We start from the raw sequence: 25,696 nt of genomic DNA, 5'->3' as shown, positions 1-25,696 counted from the left end.
CATCAAATTTGAATTCTGTGCTCTAATATGTAATTTCAATGGTAAATTATATAAAAGCATCAGCCCTAAACACAAGTTTGTTTCACCAACCATGTCAAGATTTCGATGCAGACTATGGAAACCTCATTTACTACACAGAAGTGAGGTGGCTTTCTAAAGGCAAGTTTCTGAATCGATTTGTGGGACTGATTGATGAGATTGTAGCTTTCTTTGTTACACAAACTTCTGAGAGAGCTACAAGATTCAGTGAGGAATTAAGGACTTCAGAATGGAAAGCTGCATATCTGAGAGATATCTTTTTAAGATTAAACACTGTCAACACATCACTTCAAGGGAACTCTACCACTATAATCGATTTCACGGACAAGCTTAGAGCATTCATCATGAAGCTAGAGATGTGGAGAAAGTCAATGCTGACTCATTTGATGTTTGATTGCTTGTCAGAGGTATTGCCTTTACATGATTCAATTTCATTCATGAAGGATCTGGTTGCAGACCACCTCTCTCGGCTGGCTTGCGAGTTTCAATAATATTTTCTTGACTTAAATGACAGTTTTGAAGTTGGCTAGAAACCCATTTAAGTTAACTGTAGCTGATATTGATAGTGACATGCAAAAAGAGTTGATTGTCCTTCTCAATTACTCTGGTGCACATGATAGATTTGAAGACTGCATTCTTAGCAAGTTCTGGTGCTCATTGATAACATCCCACCCAAAGCTTTCAGAGGTAGCTTAAAAGTGTTGCTCATATTTCCTAGTAGTTGTGTGAGCAAGGATTTTCCTCACTTTTGTACATGAAAAGCAAATATCGCTCACGGCTAAATGTTGATGATGACTTCAGAGTTTCGTTATCTGTTACTGAACCGAACATCAAACAGCTCACTGATGCAAAGCAGGCACAGCTTTCCCATTACACTGGCCAAAATAAAGTGGGAAAGTAACAAAACACTGTGATGTATAAATTTGTACTGCATAGTTATCATTGTTTTAGTAAATAGCAATTTTATACCATAGCCCATTTCTTTACCTGCTTAAGTGACACATTCTAATAATGCGCGCATGAAGTTAAACTTTATGCGCGTAATTTATAAAGTTTTATAAAGTAACATAATTTATGAAGTTAAACCAATAATACCCTTGATTGAACTGTGTTTTCCAAAAGGGTACATTTTTGTCACATGGCTCCCAAGGGGTATCTAGGTCAAAAAAGGTTGGGAACCCTGCTTTTGTGAGATGTAAATAGCCTCGGCCCATTCTATGTAGAACAGGTCGGATCACAATAACAAGTGGTTTTGTAGATGCTGTTACACAATATAGTTGATGGGTAAACTATGTAAGACAACATCCATGTACAGTATCAAACTATTCAGCAGGAAATACTTCATCTTGAGGCAGAAGATCATTCTGGTCGACTACAGCCAAGTGTGAAGAAGCTGCATGACTAGAATGGGCATTCTAGCAAGTCAAAAATATAAAATGACTGAGTTTTTATAGCATTAGAATGAGCAATGTCAGACACTGACGAGTGAATGTACAATAATGTCCTTTACAAATGAGACATCTTTTCTTGTACTTCTACTGTCAAATTGACAAACAAGTTAACATGGCTGATGTGTACAAGATAAATCTACTCTTGACAGTTATTGTATATTTTGCTTTTTGAACCCATTCCAAGCGTGTTCAGAAATGTAAGCTGTAGACAGAACATAAAAAACAAGCACCTCCAATATTCCTTCAAAGGTAGATGCAACCTTGCTATGAATTGTTAATCTTGTTTCTACCATATTTGTACAGTCCAAGAGCTATGCCAATGGCGATTGAAATAACAGCTGCAATCTTTATCCATCTGGTGGTTTCATCCTCTGCGACATGCAATGCTTGCCTGTAACAAAGACCGTAGTTGTTTTCCCTTACATCAGTCGTGTGACATAAGAATCGCAAACAGCTATGCCACAAAACCTGCTACACTCTACATTAGTTGTACAATGCATTACGGGTGCCACAAGCATCAAACTCAAACAGTCACAACATTCCATCACACTGATAGACCTGTATAATTGTCGTCGCAGCCAAGCACGCCAGTTGTCTGCCATCAGTGTGTACACAATAGCGCCTGGATCGGCGCAGCTGCAATAAATATGAACTACTTATCGGGTGCGGTTAGGGATAGGCCTACAATTAATTTCAACATTAATTTCGTAAACTCAATATTGTCTAGCCTTTGTATTGGCGTAATATAATTTGCTGATGACTCTACCAAAATTAACTATATTTCCAACTTCTTCCACCACCACAACATGCTGACTGTATGAAATTATATGACCTAATTATATATTACCTAGCTACAGAAATCTGCTCAGAGTCAATGTTCTATAATTCCAAATAGGAGGGTTATATTAAATGTCTACTTCTGATAAAGGGCCAAAGGTTAGAGAATGACTAATAAAATTGATGGTAACACTGAACCGCCTGTAACGTTAGAAGTATTTTTTTACCCTGGCTAGTAGCACCCATCATGTGAGATCTAACTACTCAGGGGCGGATCTAGGAAAAAAGTGTGTGGTGCAAAATTTGTGTATACATCTAGAGTGGGAGGGGGTGCGCAGGGTGACCCCCTTACCTGGCTCCGCGTTAGCGAAACTTTTTGAAATCTAGGCATCTTAGAATGAAGGAGAGGTGTGTTTGAGTCCAAAAAAGTGTAATCATTTATTTGCAGCAAACAACAAGTTTAGAGGTAAAAATTGACATTGGATATGATTAATTAAATTGGTGTTTTATAATGTTCCTTATACTATGTATATCAAGATTACATGTAAACAGAAAGTTAACAAACATTTGTGCAATAAAATAAAATCAAGACAAAATCAATCACAAAACCTCAACAGCCATTTGGTTTGGCTGTGCATAAATTAGCCATCATTTTTGCAAACAACCATTAAAAATGTTTCGTAGTATTAGCTACATAACGATGCTATTATAATACAGACATATTAGGGGATACTTTTTTGAATTGTTGTTTTGTCGTCGAAAAAAGTGATCCAAAGATCGCTCTTGACCTTTCTTTTGAAACATTTTGCTTTTAAATTGCTTGTAGTACTTCTTTCGAAAAAGTTGTGGCTCAATTGGGATGTTTATTGGGACCACCCTCATTTGTTTATAGGCTAAACAAATTAAGGTCAAGGTTATTAAAACTGGTTCGTTATAACGAGCTCTACTAGGCCGTTTTTGTTCATTTCCTCCCAAAGCAAGTTCTCTGTGAAATGAATTGTAATTTACTCAATTCTGGATGGATTTTAAATCTTTTTTTTTTAATTTTTGCCTTATTTATGGTGGTGCATTTGCACCATATGCACCACAGTAGATCCGCCCCTGCTACTACGACAGTAAATCACCTTACTGTCGGCTTCAGTACTAAGCTAAGGCTTCAGTAACTATTGAAGCCTCTCTGCCTTTAAGGTATCATACTCATACTCTCACTCATACGTCAGCATTGTCAGAGACGTGCTTGAAACATCCTCACGCATATCATTCCTGAATTGTGTTACTAAATTTATGGCACTTGCAACTGCCTCCTTATCAGCCACACCGTTATTGGCTTCCATTGATAATAATTATGGTTTGGATCAAATTGGCTACAGCTATCAACAGTCTAACAAATTTTATTCGTAGCTAACCTAAATAAGACATTTGATATGGACTTCGAGTCTTTCCATGGCTACAACTACTCCCTAGAAGCACTGCAAATCCACAACTACTCCCTAGAAGTACTGCAAATCCACAACTACTCGCTAGAAGTACTGCAAATCCACAACTACTCCCTATAAGTACTGCAAATCCAAAACTACTCCCTAGAAGTACTGCAAATCCACAACTACTCCCTAGAAGTACTGCAAATCCACAACTACTCCCTAGAAGTACTGCAAATCCACAACTACTCCCTAGAGGTAGTGCAAATCTACAACTACTCCCTAGAGGTAGTGCAAATCTACAACTACTCCCTATAAGTACTGCAAATCCAAAACTACTCCCTAGAAGTACTGCAAGCCCACAACTACTCCCTATAAGTACTGCAAACCCACAACTACTCCCTATAAGTACTGCAAACCCACAACTACTCCCTAGAAGTATTGGAAGTCATTTCTTAAACATGATTACATTATCACAGTTTATAGAACAGGTTTTCATTTGAATCAAATCAATACGACCAATTGTGATACAAATCAAAAGATCTAGCCATCGTTTTAGTGATTACATTTCGGATATTTTTCAGAGCAGCATCGCTGTTGTTTGGTGATATTAGTTAATCGCTTTTATTTTCAACTGGTTACTAGTAGTAGGTCTAACCTAGTAGTAGGTCTAACCTTATAGTAGGTCTAACCTAGTAGTAGGTCTAACCTTGCTTACATTGAAGCTTTTTTTCAAGCAATGGTCATTTCATAAAACAAACGCAACCACTCAATACCATTTACAAGTGACCAAGTTGTCTGAACGTTTTTGTTAAACGGAGATAAATTTTTTCACCTCTGCACCATTAATACTGAGCCAGTCTACTTTTACAATCTCTTTCTAAGCGTCTGCAGGCTCAGTTGTAGTTTGAATTAGTAACTACGTACTTAAATCAACTGCCATTGCAACTGTCAGCACAGAGTGGACACTATTAAAAAAAATAATCGTTTCTTTGAAAGTTAGGCAAGAGAACATCTGCAAGTGGATCGTCTGCAAGCAAATTTATTTAGTTACCAAACCAGAAAGTGTTTAGAGATCAAAATAATTGGTTCAATAGAGTTGTTAGCGTTCACGCTAATCAACTGCTAAAAAATTTTTTTTATTGCTGATCAACTTACGGGTGCACAGCCATAGTAGCCAGTGTTGTATAAAGTTGACTCGGCGTGGGATCCACGGCACTGTAAAACTGTGGTGGTGCCAGACCATTGGCTTTACAAAACTCTTCTGGTGCTACATCATATTTCTGCACAACATGAGCTTTCTCAGACTTGCAAGCCACTATCAACAGCGGAATCTCGCTCTCCGCAAAATGTTTCTGCAACACAGCGATGTAAATACCACCAGTAAGTAAATTCATCCAAGTAGGTAAAAAGAGGAGCATAAACCACAAACTACTGAACTCTTTTAAGTGAATCAAGTTGACATATTTTGCCAGCTTGAGGATTACTTGAGTGAAACTAGTCTATACTATAACCATAGTCTATACTTTAGTCTATACTATAGTCTATACTATAGTCTATACTATAACCATACAGCGTAAGTTGTAGCACAAAACTTGAAAGACTCTGGATTTGATGCATCATAAACAAGACAGGCAACGTCGCAATCCAAGTCTCCAGGACTCAACAACTCCGTAATTTCAGCATCAATCTCTCTCATCTACAAGAAAAAGGCTTATGCTAGTCTTGTCATTGATGGAGCGCGCAAATTGAAAGCATGCAGGCGTTTATGAATACCAAAACTTGATGCGCGATTGAGAAGGTATAAAAATGAATAAATTACCAGTAGATATTTCTCGGCGGCGAAGACCTTCACCTGGCTGATAGCGTATGCACTAGAGGGTGCTGATGACTGTTCTCTAAGTGAAGCCATATTCCGCCCGAGAAGGCCTTGTAAAAAGTGTGTCTACAGGAATATGAGAGACTGTTTGCTGAATATCACACAAAAAGATGACGTTTTGAATAATCTATGAGCTATGCAACACATGTAAAACACACTGAGTCACAATTATTTACATACTTAACTCCGTAACGGAAATACCACAACAATGAGTGGGATTGACAATAGGCATAAGAGCATGAGAGGTTATGGAGAGCACCTTTCCAACACCTTTTGGTCCGATCACATGACATAGGAAAACATTTCGATTAGTCTGTCGTCTTGTGCGGTCAATAGTTTTATTTCGTGTCACACAGATGCCGGTACGCTGAGTATCATGCTCATACAAATAGCCAAGGTATGCCAGGTACTCGAGAGCTCTCTCTTTGTCCAAATAAGTCGTCAACCTGTGAAGCAACCAGTGCCAACTTAAACATGAAAATTTTGGTATCAAAGGAAGTGTGATATGAACTTCATGCAGTAATCAATAATGTTGGATTTGTGTCCCTTGAACTGTCTTGAGCGCAATGGTGTGCTTCAATGTTGCCAACCAAGCATATTTGCTGGTGCCGATGTAATGGTTCATGTTGCATCTATAGTAAAAAGTTGGGCTGCTTTCACATTTCTAGTAAATAATATTGTATGCTTAATTTGTGCAATAGTGAAGTTTGATAAAAATAAAACTAAAATTTGAATAATAATAAACTTTAATGAATTCAATGATGTAATATGGCTCATATCGATAAAAAGTGGCACGTGATAAACTTATAGTCCTTAGTAATATGCACTAAAGGAGTTTAGGTTAGATAGCAGTTCTCTTAACAATATAACAAGATCTTTTAAAAAGGTTTGACAAAGCCACAGATATAAAAACACTGCAGTACTAATAATACTATGTCATAAAGTCATATGGCTAACTGAACGTTACCAACTGAACTAGTCACTTGCGTAACAATAACAATTTGCCATTTGTATGTGTGACAGTTTGTGCGCAAGCATGCTGAACAATCAAAATTTACTCCATAAGGAAAATACTGCAGATTAAAGCAAGTTTATCTGTCCAACAGTTGCTTAAAAAATACATGCAGCTGCTTTACCTCCTTTCAGCTAACCAGAATATTGGGGTAAACCCTTACAGGGTTCATAAAACTCACGTCCACTGAGCGAGATAACCAGCATTTGTTATCCAATTTTGCTTGCTAGTTTGAACCGTATTCAGAACATCGTCTCCCCATGGAAGAAATGGGCATGTTGAGAATAAGTCTTTTAATTCTGTTGGAGACAGACAGCCATCCCTGTCCTTCAATGCAAAAGGCTTAATACAAAAAATAGACAATGAGACGTGTTAATAAATTCACACTACAATTATTTAATTCTTCCAAGTGAGCAGTGGGCTAACAACAATTCAGAGACGGTACAATTAAATTTATTGTTAAATAAAGGTAGACTTCATTTCTTGTCTAATCTAAGATTACTAATCTTAGCTTGCAAACTCCCAAATACAGGGTTGGTATTTTGGACGGGAAAACGCTTGTTTCCAGCAGTAATGAAAAACTGAGAAAATGGCAAAAAGTGAGATATAAGCTTTATATATAAATCAGTGTTTGTTTGTCTGTCATCCATTCGGTTATAGCAATTAAAATCTAGGAACGAAAAAACTGCTATGCACTGGGTTTGTACTCTGAACCTCCAGGTCTGCAGGCAGATGTTCTATCCATTAGGCTAAGCAGGTACATCACTATGCAATGGCACAAATGTGGTCATACTAATTACATCGGTTAAGTATTATTAGTTACTATTGGTTCGCTTGAAGACCATGTTTGCAAAAGAGATCGTTACGTGTAATTTTACCATTATTATTGAGCTGGCTTCCGACATGGCTCTTATTATAGTAAAGATTTAGACTAACTTAAATTACTAGCTTGAGTTACTCAAATTCATTGGGTAAGTATTTTATGACCCGTGCAACGCCGGGCATTCAGCTAGTGAAATTATATTACACCATTGATTGATTATTACTGATGACTATCAAAATTTTGGTTTACGCATACAGTTTGTTACTACCAGCAGTGAAAAGTTGTTAAAAAACACACTACTGCTAATTATCTTGATTTGACAATCAGCTGCACTTTGGGTAACTTAGGAAAAGACTTAAACAAAGTACATACACGGATGAAAGCCAGCTATTACTGACTGAGAATAGAAATTTAGGCCCCTTGCCAATGTTGCTTCAGCTAATCACTAAAGATAAACCAGTTAAAGAGTTACTTTCTCCTAGAGTGCCGCAGTATAAATCCTATCAGCTAGTACAAATGTTTGGAGAGTGATACTAAAGATTATGATATTTTCAAATAGTATAAGCTGCTAATCTAATCATTGAATCCTGAATTGAAACGGTTTGAGCAGTTACAGTACTGTTGAGTTGAAAGTACATGTACACAATTGCAGGACTAATGAGAAAACTGCAAATTTGTGTCATATTACAAACAATTTCATCATTTCCATGATATATTTTGGTGAAAAAGATTATAAAATACTATTTGTACAATCAGCATATACATAGTGACAATGATCAGTGCCTGAGTTAGTTCAATAAGGCAAGTTCTGTGTTTCGATATTTACCTGGAATCGAAAAACTAGTCTCACCATGTATATCAATTGTACATTATGTATATATGTTATAATGTATGATGATTACTACCGAAAATAAAGTTATAAAATTTGTTCATAAATCTGTAATTTCTTAATATACGGTGTTCAATTTAGTGAACTATAGCTCCAATATATTCTTTGTTCATTATACTTTGCCCCACTTTATCCCAAACACCAACACTCAATTCTGTTAGTTACTATTAAGGTGATGTACAGATGTACTAGTTGACGAGTTAATCACTCAGCACTTGTATGTCCAAGGAACCTCAGTGAATAGAGGCTCGGTACAATTTATGTAATATAATATATTGCTTCTAATATCAGTGGCAAATGACTGCAAATTTTAGCACTAATTGTGTTCACAACAAAGTAAAAAACAAACTAATAAAGCAAATTTTCTTTCAATTTGTTTCACATCTCAAAACAACCTACGATAACTCCTTGACAATTACTCACGTATAACATTAAAACTAAAGCAGTGCATGAAAGTATTTAAAGGTAAACGTAAAACACTAAATTACTATTGAACGCATCAATAATCAATAAACGGGGTTTTTAGTATTTGCTTTTATGTTAAAGACAAGTGAACGGAGATGTAGCCTTTGCAATACAGGAGATGAATGACCCTTAAGTAGGGTGTTTATAGAGATGAGATGACAGAAACTTTAGATTCCGTAGCATATTCATAGATGTTTTGTTTTTGTTAACTGATATTTTTTGCACTTCTACCTTTAGTTACCATGGTTAGATTCAACACACTCACTAGTTTCGGACTTTCATTGTTTCATATCACTTTTTCTTTTTTCCAAACAAACAACTTTAGAAGTTTTTCAAAGAACTGAACCGGAGACGTTTGCGCATGTTTTTTTATTATTTATTGTTCTAATGTTAAAGAGTATTGCTTACTTCCTTCCTTACCACTCACACTAGTCATCTTGCTATGCAAGATTTAAACCTAAATATTACGATAGGCACCATTTAATATTATTTGAGCATTGTCGGGCCAGCTTATGTGAGGTAAAACTGCGTGCACACGGACTGATTTACAATGATTTGAAAATTTTGGGACAATGCATGAAGAAAACTATTCATATGTCGAGATGAATATTTGCTCAAATCTTGCATTGCGGGCCATAAAGTTCGGTTGGGACTTAATTGCAAGCCAAAGTTTGACTACATCATTGATTGTAGCGGACCACCCATAGACACCAACCTTATCATATTTTTCGAACAACGTTTGCAGAAACTGATATCCAAGATGTGTGAGTTCAGTGGTGCTACCTTGTTCAACATGGAGCCTGCCAATGACAGAACTAGTTATTACAGTAGCACATTCAGAAAGGAGAAAACACTGTTGTAAATACAGTCAAACATGGATAACTCGAACTTCAAGGGACCGAGCAAAAGTGTTCGAATTATCAGAGCGTTCAAGTTATCAGAGCACTGTCACAAGTCCATATATTTACTTATTTATTAGTAGATACATGTACATATGCAAACTATAATATAAATCAAAAGCACAAATGGCTTGTTTCAAATTAAATGCTTCTAATGTAAAGTTTAAAACGTTTTCATGAAAAAGTATAGAGATTTTTCTATCACTTGAGATTGATTTGTTGTTTGAGGTGATGTTATTGCCAGGACGTTTTTCAGATTGACATTGGGAAAACTTGATCGTTGTTGAAATGCTCAAAAGAAAAGACATTTTTTTCTTTTGGGGTTTTACCCACGATCAATTTTGCCGTTTTTTCTTGAAGTTTATGCAGATTACCTTACTTTACCTGGGATTCGTTAAGAGCAACACTCCGAGGCAGTTCAATTAGAAGTTTTACGAGATTTTACGGTACATTCTATATCACTCACACTTTTTTAATAGATACTTATTGAATGTACACACGTATTCTGCGTTTAGGTCAAACGATGAATAGTTTTTTGTAGCTCAGACAACGTATACGTTTAATTACAACATTTTTTAAGACGTTTTAAACATTCAACATTCCGACGTTGATTCAACACGGAATCAACGTCGGAAAACTATTCATCACGGGCTAGCCGAGTCACGCACTCAAGGATTTTCGCCACGCACATACAAAACAACATGCGATTTTTGTTTTGTATGTGCGTGGCGAAAATTCTTGCGCGCGTGACCCGGCTAGCCCGTGCTATTCATCGTATCGCAGTATAAATCAAATTTCACCAAACTTTTAGAAAAGTCATTGACAAAAATATTTTGCCGATGGTGGTAATAACGACGCTTATGAATTACGAAAAGATGAAGTTTACCTCTATGGCTTTGAATAAAGTGATTTTCTAAAGCGAAAACAACCGTTTCGGTAGCTGTTGGGCAAAAAAACAGTTCGAATTAACAGTGTTGAGTTCGAGTTATCTATAGCAATTTATCATTACGTGGGAACGGACCAAAGGAAATGTTCGAATTAACCATGTGTTCGAGCTATCCGTGGACGAGTTATCCATGTTTGACTGTATACATAATGTGGCCTAGAAGACAAAGTATTTATACTTGACATGCGTTGTCAAGTATAAATGGCATCTATAACTGTACACACAGCAAATCTGGACATACTGTTACAGGAAACAAAAGAAACGGTGGAAATTTTCTGAAGCATAATGCAGTTTTTTGAGTTGAATTATAATTAGCCATGTGTTGGATTTCTGTAACTGTAAGAAGATAACTTAAAGGTTGACTTGCAACAAAATTCCCATTACAGTTATTTGATATGAAAAGATTCACCATGTCTTACTCTGTTGTGTTGTAGGTGCAAAATATGTGGAAAGGTGAATACAAGCTCTTAAAAGCTCAAAAACGAACAGAAAATCGCAGCCACACGAGACTGCCATAGTTTGGATTCTCTTTCCAAAACGGCTCCAATGTGACAGTAGTTGTGAGAGATGGTTCCTGTTTACACTTTCATGCAACCTTATTCGTCGAAATATTTTCACAAATATACTTCACGCTTTCAATAAAACCATGTCTATTGTTCTTTCGCGTCTGTTTTATCGTCATCGTGATGCTGTCACTTTTAGCAGTGATATTTTATAACTTACCATAAAAATTCGTTTAATTTTTTAGCCTTAGCTTGAAGGAGTACATATTATTGTCTGATAATCATGATGAGCCTGTTGGTCACTTGTGATAATGGAAAAGTGCTGCAAAAATTATTTGCGAAGTATTGGGTCACATGATCAGATTACGACTTGCCGATTAGACCAAACTGAAACAAAACTGTAAAGTAGCGAGCATCTATATTTGATACGGGGTCTTCAGTAAAACCCGAAGTGTTTGTCATAAACTAGTGCTATGATAAGTTTTATATTGAGCTTTTTATTGGCCTTTCACTTCACGTGAGAACATCACGTGACAAGACAATAACCAAACTTCATGGCTACGTCAGAGAAATAGACTCCAATCTACGGCGGTTTTTCGTTTTTGAGCTTTTACGAGCTTGTAATCACATTTCCACATATTTGGCACCTACAACACAACAGAGTAAGACATGGTGAATCTTTTGATACCAAATAACTGTAACGTAAATTTTATTGCAAGTCAACCTTTAACAAAAAATATTTAAAATAACAATACAAACGTTCTTTATTTTTGTGACAGAAAACATGTCCTGCATATGATAAGTCTACACTAAAATAGTGCCTTAATAAGAGAAATGATATTGGGTGAATAAAATTCACTAACTGTGGATACAAATATTCTTTGGAGAGATGCAATGAGTCATCATAGCCAAACTTCCTAAGAACAGTCCAAGTTGTCTCATGCCGGCCCCGCTGTATGAACAGCAGATGTAGAGTAAGGAATCCATCAAGAGTTAATCCATCATTGGCAACTCCATTAGAGCAATACTTTCTTACAATGCCTTTGACATCCTGTAGTGACTGCGCTGCGAGAGGTGCATTGAAACATTTTTTCTGCAGCAAAAAAATAAGGCACCAGAATGAGAAGGTACAGTAGGAGAAGAGGGGGAAGCGGTTAAATATGGCACAAATTTTATATATGTATTATGCAGACATCCATGCAAATTTTATGCTCTCTCTTATGTTGTATATTACAAAGTAAAAGAAAAAATAAAATAGTAGCCGCAGTTGAAATGCTAACCATTTGCAAAGCTTTTAGCTTTCAAGATTAATGGAAGTGCTTAGTATCTATGTATGTATTGGACAAGGCGGAACACTGAATAAAATACAACACTATAGCATGTACGTAATACCTGAAAATTGTTGAGTTCTTCGTCACTTAGTATCCCATCATTATCCGTGTCACATATCTAGAATATTCAGGTTAGAATCAGGACTATGCTTTAGGGCGGATGGTAACAACATAGGCAATATATGTTCACTGATCTCTGTGGACATTACTCCTTTGGATACTGCTTAAATATGAACACTGAGCAAATGAAAAAACAAAAAAGAGGGCTAAGGATAGATACAGCAAAGATTCTCTCCATCGCAGCCTTGCAGTTTGGTTGTAGCTCCTTCTTATCTGCATCATATAAGGGGGCAGTCGGGTGAAGCACCGCCTTCTGAGCGTAATAAAACATCTCACTAATATTCTTCATGCTTCGAGCAGAGCACTGTAAACATATGAATGTGATGAGCAAGTATTCTAATGTGGTTATACACTAGCTCTATAAAAGTTGCAAAGAGTGCACACTAACACTGTAAAGGCTATAGTGTACACACTAACACTGTAAATGCTGGAAGTGTACACACTAACACAGTAAAGGCTGTAATGTACACACTAACACTGTAAATGCTGGAAGAGTAGACACTAACACTGTAACGGCTGGAAGTGGATACACTAACACAGTAAAGGCTAGAAGTGTACACACTCACACTGCTAAGGCTGGAAGTGTACACACTAACACTGCTAAGGCTGGAAGTGTACACACTAATACTGTTAAGGCTGGAAGTGTACACACTAACACTGTAAATGCTGAAAGTGTACACACTAACACTGCTAAGGCTGGAAGTGTACACACTAACACTGCTAAGGCTGGAAGTGTACACACTAACACGATTAAGGTTGTGTATAACTCACCTCCACACAGGTCTCTACTTCTATAAACTCATTCATTGCTTGTACAGCGGTCTACAATGACACAAGTCACATGACTATGAGATAACACTGTATAGTGCCTCGGAGGCTGGGAAAAAAATGCCATCTGATTAAATCCTACAGAGTTGAAGCAACAGATAGAGAGTAAGCTTAAATAGTATAGGAGTAAAATTACTGTGGAGTAGACTGAGTTAGTAATGATTGAGTGGGTAGAAACCATTTCATGTATTACTAAAGATATAGCAGTCCTGGAGATATTAAAGTATTTAGAAAAGATAAAGCAGGTATAGAACATGAATGTCACTAATGATATATTCTATACTAGATGTGATATAAACAAGGCAACCATCATCTTGTTATGTTGCTACTAGATACAAATAATTAGAACTTTTCTTTTCACTGAGACCATCTCAGGTTTACAGGTGAGATCCAAGGTTACAGACAAACAGTACCAGAGGTTGCAGTAAAACATTTTATATTAACTAGAAATTCCACTGCCATATAGCCCACGACCAAAGTGATATTGGAAAAAAGAAAGGGTACTGATGGTTGAGAAATGCAATATTAGCAGTCAAATGGCACTGCAGTGCAATAGGATAACTGCAATGGTAGCTGTAATGTACTGGGTGTGGGTGTTATTATATACAACAAACAGCAATAATGAAAGGAAAAGATTATATGTTTATATCTCTCCCCCAGCAATAGGAGAAATGCAATATTGGCCAGTATTAGAAGTAAAATGCACTGATATTATTCGAATAACCAATATTATTAATATAGTAATACAGTAATAATAGAAAACCAATGAACAATTTTGTTTACATTTAAAAACGTCATAGCTAACAATATCAAGAAGTATCAAAAATAATATCCAAACTTAGTAATAGTAATACAGTAATAATAGAAAACCAATGCACAATTTTGTTTACATTTCAAAACGTCATAGCTAACAATATCAAGAAGTATCAAGAATAATATCCAAACTTATAATTAAATATCGTAATCTCATAAGAATCGTTAGAAAAAAAATATCATCGTCATTTCCTTTACTTACACTGCGTTGGACATCAGTTAGAATACCAAAGTACTCGAATGTTTCTAAAAAGTCAGATACTTTGAAATCGGCAAAGATGAAACGATTTCAGTACTCCTACGTTAGTGACAGAAACCATCGGCAATTCGACAATGCTATAGACTGGTGAAATGTGCACGTTTTTTTTTTTCCATGAACTGCGCACGACTTAATCGTTCTATCTCTGTCGCTCAGCGTTTCAATTTCGGGTCTTAACTTTGATAAAAGTGAGGCTTAGCAAGTTTTAATAACGATTTTCGGCCAAATGAATCTGTCTATTTGTGTATAATCCGATCAGATGGGTAAGTTTTAAGATAATGCAGACGGTTTACAAAGACTTGGTAACATATTTAAATAGGCTTATATGTGTTTTGTATCGTTATTATACTTTAACGACTCTACAAAACGATTGGTTAAATTTATTGATGAAATTTTGATTCAAGGGTTCGTCTCAATGTTGATGAATAATTTTCGTAAGTTGTGTGCACATGCATTTATCATAAAAACTCTCAAACTTCGCTTCCGCTCATTTAATCGTGGGATAATGAAACAGTAGCAATTATCATGACCATGAGCGGAGACCATAGGAGAAAGGTAGTAGAGGAAGCAACAGAGAAGGAAAGCAGAAAAGGGAGGATTATGAGTGGGAAGGATCAACGGAAGAGCAGTATCAGAAGGATGAGGAAACAAAGGTAACATAGGTGAGAGAGCTCTTACATCTAGAGTGTTTGCGTCTGTTGCATCTGTCTTATTTCCAACTAAAATCACTGGGCGTCGGTGGTCATCTCCGAGAATCTGTCGAACATATGGTAGCCATCTGTGAGTGACCTGCTTTAGGGTGTGCGGATCATCCACTGAATATATTATGCAGATGACATCAGCCCGGTGTAGCTCTTCCAACAGCTCCTGCTCACTCTGTTCTCTGCAAATCATCAACTAGGTTATGTTAGATAGATTTATTAATGAAATATATTCATTAAAAAAGAAACTAGAGATACTTCTTAAGTTTCCTTTTAAACCAACTAAGGTTAATTGAATGAACATTATTCCGATGCATACAAATATTATGAATATTTAGATATTTAGAACACTAGATAGAAACTACTTCCACAAGCATAACAAAAGTGAACTGGGAATTAAAAAAAATACTGTATGTCACCTAACCTCTCTGAGTAGTCAACAATGTTGGTAGGAACTTGTTCCGGCGTCACATCTGCTGGTATAGTAATTTCTTCTGATCGGGGTGGAACACGCTCGGGAAACTCCTCACTAACCAAGGATAAGACTAGAGAGGTCTTACCCACACCCGCTGCAGCAACAGTGCTGTACTAGAGGGTAATGTTATGCAATATTCCACAAGCATTTAAAATGATGTAATAAATAGAGAATATTCCACCCCATTGATGCCAATACAGTATTTACTTACGTTCACCCACGAGCAATATTCTGACAGCCTTTTTCATTCTGTCTGCAGCTGATGCATAAGGTCTGAAAAAACAGCCAAATATTTAATTTCATTGACAGGCTTCGGATCATGGATTTCAAAGCCGGTTAAAGCTGCTTAAAATTTGTCTCCTTATTTTCACTCCAACCAACAATAGCTAATAACGCCATTTCAAAAGAACACGTCCACTAGAGCAATAAGGTTTCACGAAGGGCACATGTTACCCTGCCTTAAACACATGGGTTTGTAGGGCAACTATCCTGAGCCACACGGCATTATATGCACAACACATGGACATTTGCCCTGGGTTGTTGAACTAGTATTATCAGCCAGCAAAACCTTGTAATTAAAGACACATAGCTGATTTTTATTAAAGCTTCACTTAGGCACCAAGATAAAATATAGTGATGTAAGATTGGCTGAGCAGCAGATGGTTAATCGTTATTTTTAAAATTGAGTGTCAGGAAGTTTACGGCAAGCTTTGTTTTTATGAGCATGCCTTTATAAATTAGAACCCGTCACACCTACATTTGTGAGGTTTGATATAAAGAGAGAGGATGCTGTTTTTAGTCTAACAATTCATGATATTGGAGATAGTAAAATTAAAAATATGCGTCAACGATTGAATAATGCATTGCTGGCTTATATATTCACTTGACATATTGAAAATAAAATACATGGGTAGTAGTTTACTCGCCATACAACCACACAAAGTATTGTAAGAAGATACTAAAACTAATTTTCAAGTAGAACTAAAAACCAAACAGTCATAAACAACAATCACATTAAAGTATCATAGCAAACATAAGCACTACTGATGTCACACCAACTTTTTTCAGAATAATAAAGTACAATGTAATCAATTATTGTGTCAAATCTCGAAGACGGACTTCATACTGCGTTGTACACAAACAATTGGTGACATAATGATAAAGAAATGCAATGTCAAAGGAAAATGCCATCAACACTATTTGAGTATTGATGAATGAACTTTATGCTAACTCGGAGATGTTGTGCAGGCATCCCTTGTGTGCCTGACTATGTTACAGTAACTTAGGCTAAGGAAGCCAGCTAGGCTTTAGAAGGCAAAGCCTCTAACACAGGCTTGCAGGATTATGTAGCTTTCTTAGCTTATTGAGAAAGCTAAGGAAAAACTAAATAAATATGGAAAAGGGTGTATTGGGAGATTCTTCTTCCTGCTTTAAGCTAGTGAAAACGTGGTGAGTGCTTATACAACAGGAGGAAGAAACAATCACGAATTAACAAGAATGGAAGACAGCATAGCTTACAATGAAAATGGACAGCGCTTAGAGACGCATCCCAAAGTGCACAACGACTTGGCTACAATGAGCGTAACGCCGAGTTATCAGTAGTACATTCATTCGAGCTTTATTTACATTCAATCCAGGTCCAGCATACAAGCCAAACAAGTGGTATTACTGCGTGGTCGAGCTTTTATTTACAACCTATTGTTAAAATATTCATCTTAAACAAAACCAGCATATCAATGAAGCCAAAACTAATGCATTTCAATGTATTTAAATCGGACCTAGATCTAATGCATAACCTCATACAGTCAACACCTTACTGAATACTGATCAGTCATTAGGCATGGGCTCAATTCTGGCGATGACGAATTAGAAAGGTATGTTGCATCAACACTCGAACTAAATCACATTTAATTTCTTTTTTTCTACAACTACTTACGATGCGTTCTACCTTCTCCGATTAACCGTTAAATAAAGGTAGCTGACCGGTGACCCCACATAAAAAACAATGATTTTTAACACTAGTATTACTGAACCAACAAAAACCATGAAAACTCATTTATTAAAGTTACGCATGCCTAAAATGTATATTGCAGTATCCGACGTTGTTGGACCAGTTCTTTTGTGATTAAGCTTCCATCTATTACAGACAATAATATCGGCGAAACATGGAATTTTTTGTTTTTTACTTCTCCGGAATCGGAAACGAATTGTGGCGCATGCTTAAATGAATGAGCTACTAGGTCTTGATGAAGTATTTCTATGGCTCATCGAGGTTCTCGCAGAGCTGTAGGGGCTACACTGCTCTGGGTTTGCGATTTACCTACACTTGTAGAAAATTTAGGAAACCTCTCATCGGTTTAATAAAATAATAACACACAATTGTTACCGGCGATTTATTAGTCTACAGTGATCTAGATACGCGTAAACATTTTTAAAACCACATTTCGTCTCTGGCTGGTTGATAATGATAGGACATTGAAATAAATGCTCATATTGCAACTTTGCTACAGGTATGCACCGTAACATTTTTACATCTCTTATACAAATCTGTGCATAGAAGTTTACTTAATTATATTGATATGTTCTGCTACATTCACTTTTCATTTATTTACTTGTCTATGGTCGTTCGTACAAGTCATCTTCAAACTTTTGTCATCATAATTCATTTTCATTGTAGCAGTCTAAATGGCAAGGCGAAATATTGAAGCAGCTATACAAGCAAGTAAAGAGTTAGAACTAGATGGTAAGTTTAGAATGTTATGCATGACTTTTTGATGTAAAAATTCAGTAATATGTTATGTGTAAGGATATATTTATAAGCTACTTGTCAGATTGTGGAGGGCAAAATGTGATATATTGATTGGCTATTGTGCCTACCATTCACGCAATCTGTACTGCTATAGCTAAAATCAGATGATTGAAAATTTTTATTATTTAAAATAAATATGTCATTGGAAATTACCAAAACCGTAACAATGGAATTGACCAAGAAGTTGGGGTTGATTCTGGACATGAAAGCACTTTATAACTTTTATCGTAAAGTAATATTCTATTTTTGTGATGTTCACAATGTATAAAAATTTATTCACTTTTATATTACAGTAATTCATGACTACTGTTGTACGTATTCAGCGTTTCTAATATAGTGCCTTATCAGCTAGCACGTTTCAACTTTCTGCACCTCTAAACTCATAATCTTATGCGGCACAAACTTTTAACAAGTTTTCCTGAATTATTTTATTAATTATTTCAGTATATATATTTACTCAATTTTTGTAGGTCCTTTTGAAAAAAACTCAACGTTTTTTTTTCTTTTCATATTATCTATAACATTTTTCATGGTCTTTAACCTGAACTAGTTTTCTCTATTCATGAATGATACAGCAAATATGTATTGACAGGAAAACTTTTGCCCTGCTCAGTGCCGAGTTCCTACAGCCGACTTGAGTCATACAAAGATATTCACAGCAATGAAGAAATTGATGGGGTGTACAGTTTACAGTATTCTCCAGATGGTTCTGTCTTAGCTGTTGGTACTGGAAATGAAGCGATGAGAGTGAGCAACTTTATACAATGTGAAGCAAAAAGTTTACTTATGTTAACTACTTATGTTATTAGATCTTAAAAATGCTTTTTAATGACAGAAGAATGCCAGTCTGTGTAATCTTCTCAAATAAGGCGCAACTTGCAAAGCCTCGAATATTGTCTCAGCTTATTTGTAAATTTTCAGCTTGTTTGTAAGAAACTACTACTCAATCTGATTTTTACTGGTTTGATATGCAGCGTTCTTTAAAATCTGTGAATACTTCATATTGCTCAATTCAGCACAGCTTCTTTAAAAAGAAGACATATGCATTGCTCTTATTACAGCTGTACGAGACATCTTCAGGTAAACACATAGTTGATCTGCGCAAGCCTCGATACGGAGGTTACCCTGTGACCAGCCTTCAATGGCATCCATATGACCACCACATACTGTTTGCTGCCACCTGTCAAGGAAACGTATATGCAATGAACACTGAAGATCACACTTGCAAAACAGTTGTCAAAGGTATTTCATAAGACTACAACACTTTCCAACTAGTAGCTCTGTGATCAAATCCTGTTTCATAATGAAATTGCTTTGTTATTGATTTTGTTTACAGAAAGGAAAAATGAAATCAACTGCTTAGATTTTAGCGAAGACGGTTCAGCTTTCGCAACGTCTGGTAAAGACCTTGCGGTGCGAATATATGACACCAAAACCTGTACGGTGAGTTTGTATAAAAATGTTTTTAATAATGACAATCCTAGCAAAAAATTGATTTGCGAAAGTGTCACGACTCCTTTGGCTACATAATTTATAGAAGCTTTTTCAAGGAGTCGACTAATAGCATATATAATCTTAAGACTATCGACCAGCTCTAAAATATGAAATCAAACTTCACGTAAACAAGGCTTTTATGATCTCTGCTTGCCAAGCATTCAAGATTGCTGCTATTGTGTTTCAATGTGTCTAATGACTGTATGTTCAACCAGTCAAGCACAGGATTAGATAAAACGGCAGCGAAACTATTGTGCAAACAAGGTAATCGAAGCCGCTGTTTGTAAGCTATGTAATTATAATAGTCTCGATTAGAGGTATAGTGTGCCAAACCATATACTGTAAGAGACCGTGTAGTTGACATAATGAGGAGTCTTCAAGACAACAACTTGCCCAATTGTAAAACCTTGATTTACTTCAATCATAAAGAATTGAGATATTAAAGGATTTTTTAAATCTCATGATTTGGTTAGCTACCGCCGTTTGCAAGCAAAACAGCAAATTCAGCAACATACTTTATGGACAGCTGAGACCTTTTACAGTGGAAATTACTCTAACACTCTTGTACTGGTAAAGTACACAAAATAAGCACTTTGCTGCAGTTTGAATCAATTTTAATCTCTCTGGGAGTATACTTTTTGCAGAAGAACTTTAAAGACTATCATTACAAACAAGAACGTTAATAGCAAAACTTATAATCAATGTTGAAACTAGGCAGTTACAGATTATTGATATCAGTAAGGGTCTCATGGTAGTCGTACCATTTAGCAAGGATAAATGAGATAGCTAGAGGCTACATGTAGACTGAGGTGATGCAACACACCTGACAGCTTTCGTTGACCAATAGAATATAAACTTTGAAGCAGCTATATATTGTAAGTGATCTGGATGATTACGTAAATACTTTGAATTTTTCTTCCAAATAGTATAGCAACATTGTTCCATGCCGTTACATAACTGAGTTCTGTAACGGCATCGAATATTTTTTTAGTCATCAAAATCCCTGCATAATTCTAATAGAGAATGAACTAGGGTGCATGCATTGGATTCAGTAAAATATTTTTGGAAAATGATGCAACTTTGCAAATTCTTTTGCACGACAGACAACTGGATATTATATAAAGAGCTGGAATGTACAACTAGCACTTGCTAATGTCATGTCACGCAGCATGTAAACAGCTCAACTCAATGTTATCAATAACTGGCAGCGTCTTTGTTCGACAAACCATTCAGCGCGGATTGGAGAACTTAATGGCGTATTGTTGGATAGCTAATTAGGCATGGTGCCAGCTTGTTGTATGCCCACAATGACCACTTATTTCTCAACTCGTTCTTTCTAGCTGCTAATCAAACTCAACCATGCCTCATCTGCAGCGTTTTAATTCATTTCATATAAACTCAATTTTCTTTTTGTTTACGCCAGTTGACGCAGTCGTATGAAGGATACAGACAAGAAAGGCCTCAAGGTGAAACAGACGTTCAAGGACATGGAATGCGAGTGTTTGCATTGAAATACTCACCACAGAACAGCCACATACTCATCACAGGCGGTTGGGACAATCACCTCAAGGTTATAGCTTGAAATTTTCATAAACTATATTATTTTAAAGCTGAATAGCTTGCAAGCAATTGTTATTTTTACATACATTAATGTTTGATATAAATATGTTGACCATTGGTAGTTAAACTTACTAGCAGGGTTGGAACCAAAAATGAAACGATTCAAATCGTTTTTTTATAGAAAAAAGCATGATTTATTTTTGTTTTTCGATTTTTTCATAATTGCAAAAACTAGTGTTTCTTGACATACAGCCTTGTTTTCATGTATGTGTGTGTGCGTGCGTGTGTAACAAGTCTGTAAAAACTCCTCTATCATGAGTTAGCAAGTGTAATTGAGATAATTGACTGCTTGTGTAGTGCAATGCTACAGAAAGACCTTTGAAGTTACGACCTAGGAGTTTATTTAGTAAACCTTAAACTAGGATTAACTGTGAGATAGCAACAGTAACTGACACAGTTTTCTCTCACTATTCTGTTTAGTAATTAACATTATGAGATCAAACTCCTCACTGCAATCAGCTCAAGTGCAAGCAGTATTTAAAGAGTATTTCCCACCTTTGGCTTCGTTTATTCAGAAATAAAAAACAGGCTAGGTACTGAAAACACTGGCAAGTTGGTGGTATTATATTTCACATGATAAACCATATCGATCACACCAAGGAAGAATGTGCTTAAACATTTCACGGTGCCTTTTTATAGCTTTGGCTCTCATTCGTATTTCATGTGAAACTGCTACTCCACTAACTTACATATAGTTTGCACATTATAATTTGATACGACTGTTGAATCCAAGAAATATAAGAATTTGTCAAATTAAAGCATGTAAGTCACTAATACTGAAAAGTGGATTCACCAGCAGTCTGCTGTGTAATACAATACACAGACAACTTACATGAGCAACACTAAGCTAAAAAATAAAATTTGTAAAAAGTAGCATAAACATCAAAAAAATCGATTGAAATCAAAAATCAGATTTATTTTATTTTTTAAGAAAGATCCTGATTTTTTTAAACCCTGCTTAATAGCGGTACTTGTTAAAGAGCTTTCTATTAAAGGCTGGTCAGCTACTTTAATTGGATCGGCAGAACTGTTGACTTGTTGCCTAGTTAAACCCTTGTATGCTATCAGTACTCCAACAGTTTCTATGCTCGTTCTTGATGATCCTTGATACCTGCCTGACTGGTATAGTTTACGATGCTACATGCGTTGTAACTGCAATCTCTCACACACTTATCGTAACACAATCTTCAGGCAGCGCATTATGATAATGCTCGTGAATGTTTACGCCTAAATATATTGGTAATTAACGAAATTTGTGTAACATTTCCTCAGCTTTATATTGACAATTTGTCTTTGAATCGATGTTATCTTTATCTTATCAGCTTCTATTTTTTCCGTAAAAGGTGTGGGATACCAGAAGCACAGATGGAGTGAAAAGAACTATTGGTGGTCCACATATATGTGGGGACTCTCTGGATATTAAGGTAAGATGTTCTGCATTATAATGCGTTATAGCTTCGACAATTTTTTATTTCAAGACATTAATTACAAAAAAGTGGTTTAGCTCAACTTTATTGAGTATGGAACGGTAAGGAAGGTGTATGAAAAGTAGTTCATACCATAATACACTAATTGCATACTGTATTGCATAGAAACTGCTAAAGGAAATAAAATGTGTTAAATCATTGCTACATTGTACAAATATCTACAAGGTTATGGTGGGGTCAAACTGCCTACATTTTAACTTTGTTTGTAAAAATTATGCTGGAATTAGTGGAAGCTCGGCCATTTTATCATGACACTCTTAAATAAAATTTGAGAGCAAAACTTTTGAGACCAAATGCATGTAGTACTGTTGTACTATTGCAAAAGTACCAAATGTGCTTTTACAAATAGCATAAGAGTACAGTAATCTGTGAATGGTAAAGTGTAAGAGCTTGAATTAGCAGACCGTAATAATCCAATATGCATCTATAGAGTTAGCATTGAACGAACGCGCGAGGAAAATGGATTTCATTTAATTGTGTAAAACTTTAATTGGTCATCCTTGTATGGTTTTGAGTGTTCATTGATACAAAGCATAAACTAACCTCACGCATTGTTTATTAATCAATATTGTTCAATTAGTCCATCAATAAGTACCATATCAGTAAGTAGTGATGGAAGTTCTAATATTTACAACTTATTAGCATCAAAATCTAGGTTTGATTAACGAATCACCAACTCCCTCCTTTGGGAGCAATTATTGGACACGCATTGTAAGGTAATAATTAGTCTCCTGTGTATACTATTGTCATCGTGCTGTGCTTCATGCGTTAATACATTGATTATTACTATAAAGTCTTAAAATGTCTATCAGACTTTTAAAACCTTGTTATCTTATCTTGGTAAACTATAATTTATGAATACTTGAAACTTCTAAAAGGATTGCCGATAATTAATTAGTGCAAATTTGTAAGCACTCTAGCTGGCAAATTATCGGCATCTACACTGTATAGTGGTTTTTACTATCGCTGTGAAACACATAGATGTCACTGCTGTGTCATCTCGTGTACTGAACCACAGTCATGCTTACAGGGCTTCCAAATATTAACGGGGTCTTGGGTTGCACAAAACTCCCTTCAGATTTGGGATTACTCCTCTGGTAAGCTAATAAAGAATGTACCTTACCCGGACAATGGCAACGGAGAATACCTTTACGTGGCCCAGTTCTGTGAAAATGAAACGGTCATTGCTGGAGGGAGTGGAACTAATAGCCTCAAAGCAATTAACACAAATTCTGGCGAGGTAAGGGAGTTTTAACATTTATGTTTTTTCATGCAGAGAACAAATTTTGAGACTGTTTTTCACTGTTAACACTTTGAAGGCTAACCCTGCATACATAAGTCCACTGATTCTAGGCCGTAGTAACAACTTTCAATCGTCGGTGAAAACACTTTGAGTAGTACAATTCCTCTTGAACTGAATGGCATATTGAAATGTCAAGCTTGTAAAACTCAATGAAAAACAATAGAAATCAAATATAGTGAATGTTGTTTAAACTATGTGATGTTTTGAATGTAACTGAAAAAACATAATGATTGGAGTAAACCGAGATCGATAGTGTATATTTTTATGAATAAAAAAACTAAGTTTTACTGTAAAGCTTTTGCTGCTGAGGAGAAGCTTTCTCGTTTTGTCTATTTTTTATCATCATTACTAAGAATTTCAATCAGCATGCCATTTGAAACTAATGTTCTGACGGCAGCCATTTTTTATTTCACGGTTGGTTGAAAGCGCCCTTCGTATTATGGGATTCTCTCAAAACTCATACTTGAAACTTGAATTGTGCTGAAAAAATATTCTATACGAATCAATCATTTTCGCAATTGTATGTAAATCAGAAGTGCGGAATGGCAAAACGATCTAGTTTTCTGTTGGCAGCCAGTTTTCATGTCTCGATCGGTTAGAATTGCCGTCGGTATTTTGATGATATCTAAAAAACTAATAGCCCGATTGATTTAAATCTTTGGGATTATACTGAAAACCTATATCACACAAACATTCAAATTTTGTATTTATCCATATACCAGAAATACATAGAAACTAAGCGTCCGAGTTTACTCAGGCGTAGGATTAGGGGGATAAATATTCTTGAATTATCTTGGACCCAGACTTGAAAGTGTTAAATGCCATATTGACTTGTATTCTGAACAGCTTTCTTTTAATTTATTGTATGTCATTTATTTTTTTAATTTTCCAAGAGAACATTGTAGTTGTGCAAAGTAAACGCCAGGTGTCTAATGGATATTTTAGGTACTTGGAGAAATAGGTCTGGATGAAAAATGTGTGCAGGCTGTGGACAGCACGAGAGGAGGACAAGTAGTGGCTGTGGGTGGACAGCTGGATACTGTCAAAACTGGCGTCATTAGTTAATAGTTGCAACTACTAATAACAGTTATCTGCACATTACAAAGTAGAATGTTACAACTTCAAGTTATTTGCCATAACAATAAAATCTCCTCGGACTCAATAACTGCGTCACTCATTACTACTCTGAAATTCTTTTTTGTGATGCTCAAACTTGGCACTTTTGCTCATTGTTTTATGGTTATTTATATTGTATTTGTATTACCCATCTTATATGCTGTCTAAGACTGTAGTGTTTTAGAACTGTCTATAAATTCCAAATGTTAAAAAATAAAGGTTATATCAAAGTTAACAAG

At 35.9% G+C, this 25,696-nt stretch overlaps 2 protein-coding genes across 3 annotated transcripts; one reads left to right on the top strand and one right to left on the bottom strand.

Moving 5' to 3' along the window:
* Positions 1-1,582: 1,582 nt before the first annotated feature.
* On the bottom strand, positions 1,583-15,901 carry LOC137385378 (mitochondrial Rho GTPase 1-A-like). Its single transcript, XM_068071829.1, has 14 exons — positions 15,840-15,901; positions 15,578-15,722; positions 15,131-15,335; positions 13,324-13,374; positions 12,713-12,856; positions 12,494-12,550; positions 11,965-12,194; positions 9,469-9,553; positions 6,758-6,903; positions 5,824-6,010; positions 5,508-5,630; positions 5,259-5,384; positions 4,844-5,040; positions 1,583-1,881 (listed from the first exon to the last, which is right to left on the bottom strand). The coding sequence occupies exons 1-14, from the start codon at positions 15,874-15,876 to the stop codon at positions 1,755-1,757; spliced, it is 1,860 nt and encodes a 619-aa protein (XP_067927930.1). The 5' UTR covers positions 15,877-15,901; the 3' UTR covers positions 1,583-1,754.
* Positions 15,902-17,935: 2,034 nt separating this feature from the next.
* Positions 17,936-25,695, top strand: LOC137404677 (uncharacterized). 2 transcript variants are annotated; one of them, XM_068090919.1, is made up of 9 exons: positions 17,936-18,138; positions 18,309-18,371; positions 19,030-19,184; positions 19,499-19,679; positions 19,774-19,880; positions 21,355-21,501; positions 22,895-22,975; positions 24,069-24,278; positions 25,287-25,695. In XM_068090919.1, the coding sequence occupies exons 2-9, from the start codon at positions 18,314-18,316 to the stop codon at positions 25,404-25,406; spliced, it is 1,059 nt and encodes a 352-aa protein (XP_067947020.1). In that variant the 5' UTR covers positions 17,936-18,138; positions 18,309-18,313; the 3' UTR covers positions 25,407-25,695. The 2 variants fall into 2 exon arrangements, with proteins under 2 accessions (XP_067947020.1, XP_067947013.1); XM_068090912.1 differs by having other exon boundaries at positions 18,306-18,371.
* Position 25,696: the final 1 nt, after the last annotated feature.

The sequence above is a fragment of the Watersipora subatra genome, chromosome 1 (assembly GCF_963576615.1).
Source record: "Watersipora subatra chromosome 1, tzWatSuba1.1, whole genome shotgun sequence".
Lineage (NCBI taxonomy): Eukaryota > Metazoa > Bryozoa > Gymnolaemata > Cheilostomatida > Watersiporidae > Watersipora > Watersipora subatra.
The sequence above is the reverse complement of the archived record's forward strand: the minus strand, read 5'-3'. Positions and strand labels throughout refer to the sequence as shown.

Coding starts and splice junctions, on each gene's coding strand:
- LOC137404677 (XM_068090919.1), top strand. CDS start 18,314: ATGGCAAGGCGAAATATTGAAGCAGCTATACAAGCAAGTAAAGAGTTA. Junction 19,881..21,354: donor ATGACACCAAAACCTGTACG/GTGAGTTTGTAT, acceptor TGTTTACGCCAG/TTGACGCAGTCGTATGAAGG. Junction 22,976..24,068: donor GGGACTCTCTGGATATTAAG/GTAAGATGTTCT, acceptor TCATGCTTACAG/GGCTTCCAAATATTAACGGG.
- LOC137385378 (XM_068071829.1), bottom strand. CDS start 15,876: ATGAAAAAGGCTGTCAGAATATTGCTCGTGGGTGAAC. Junction 9,554..11,964: donor AAAGAATATTTGTATCCACA/GTTAGTGAATTT, acceptor TGTCATTGGCAG/GCTCCATGTTGAACAAGGTA. Junction 6,904..9,468: donor TGTTCGAAAAATATGATAAG/GTTGGTGTCTAT, acceptor TTTGCATTGAAG/GACAGGGATGGCTGTCTGTC.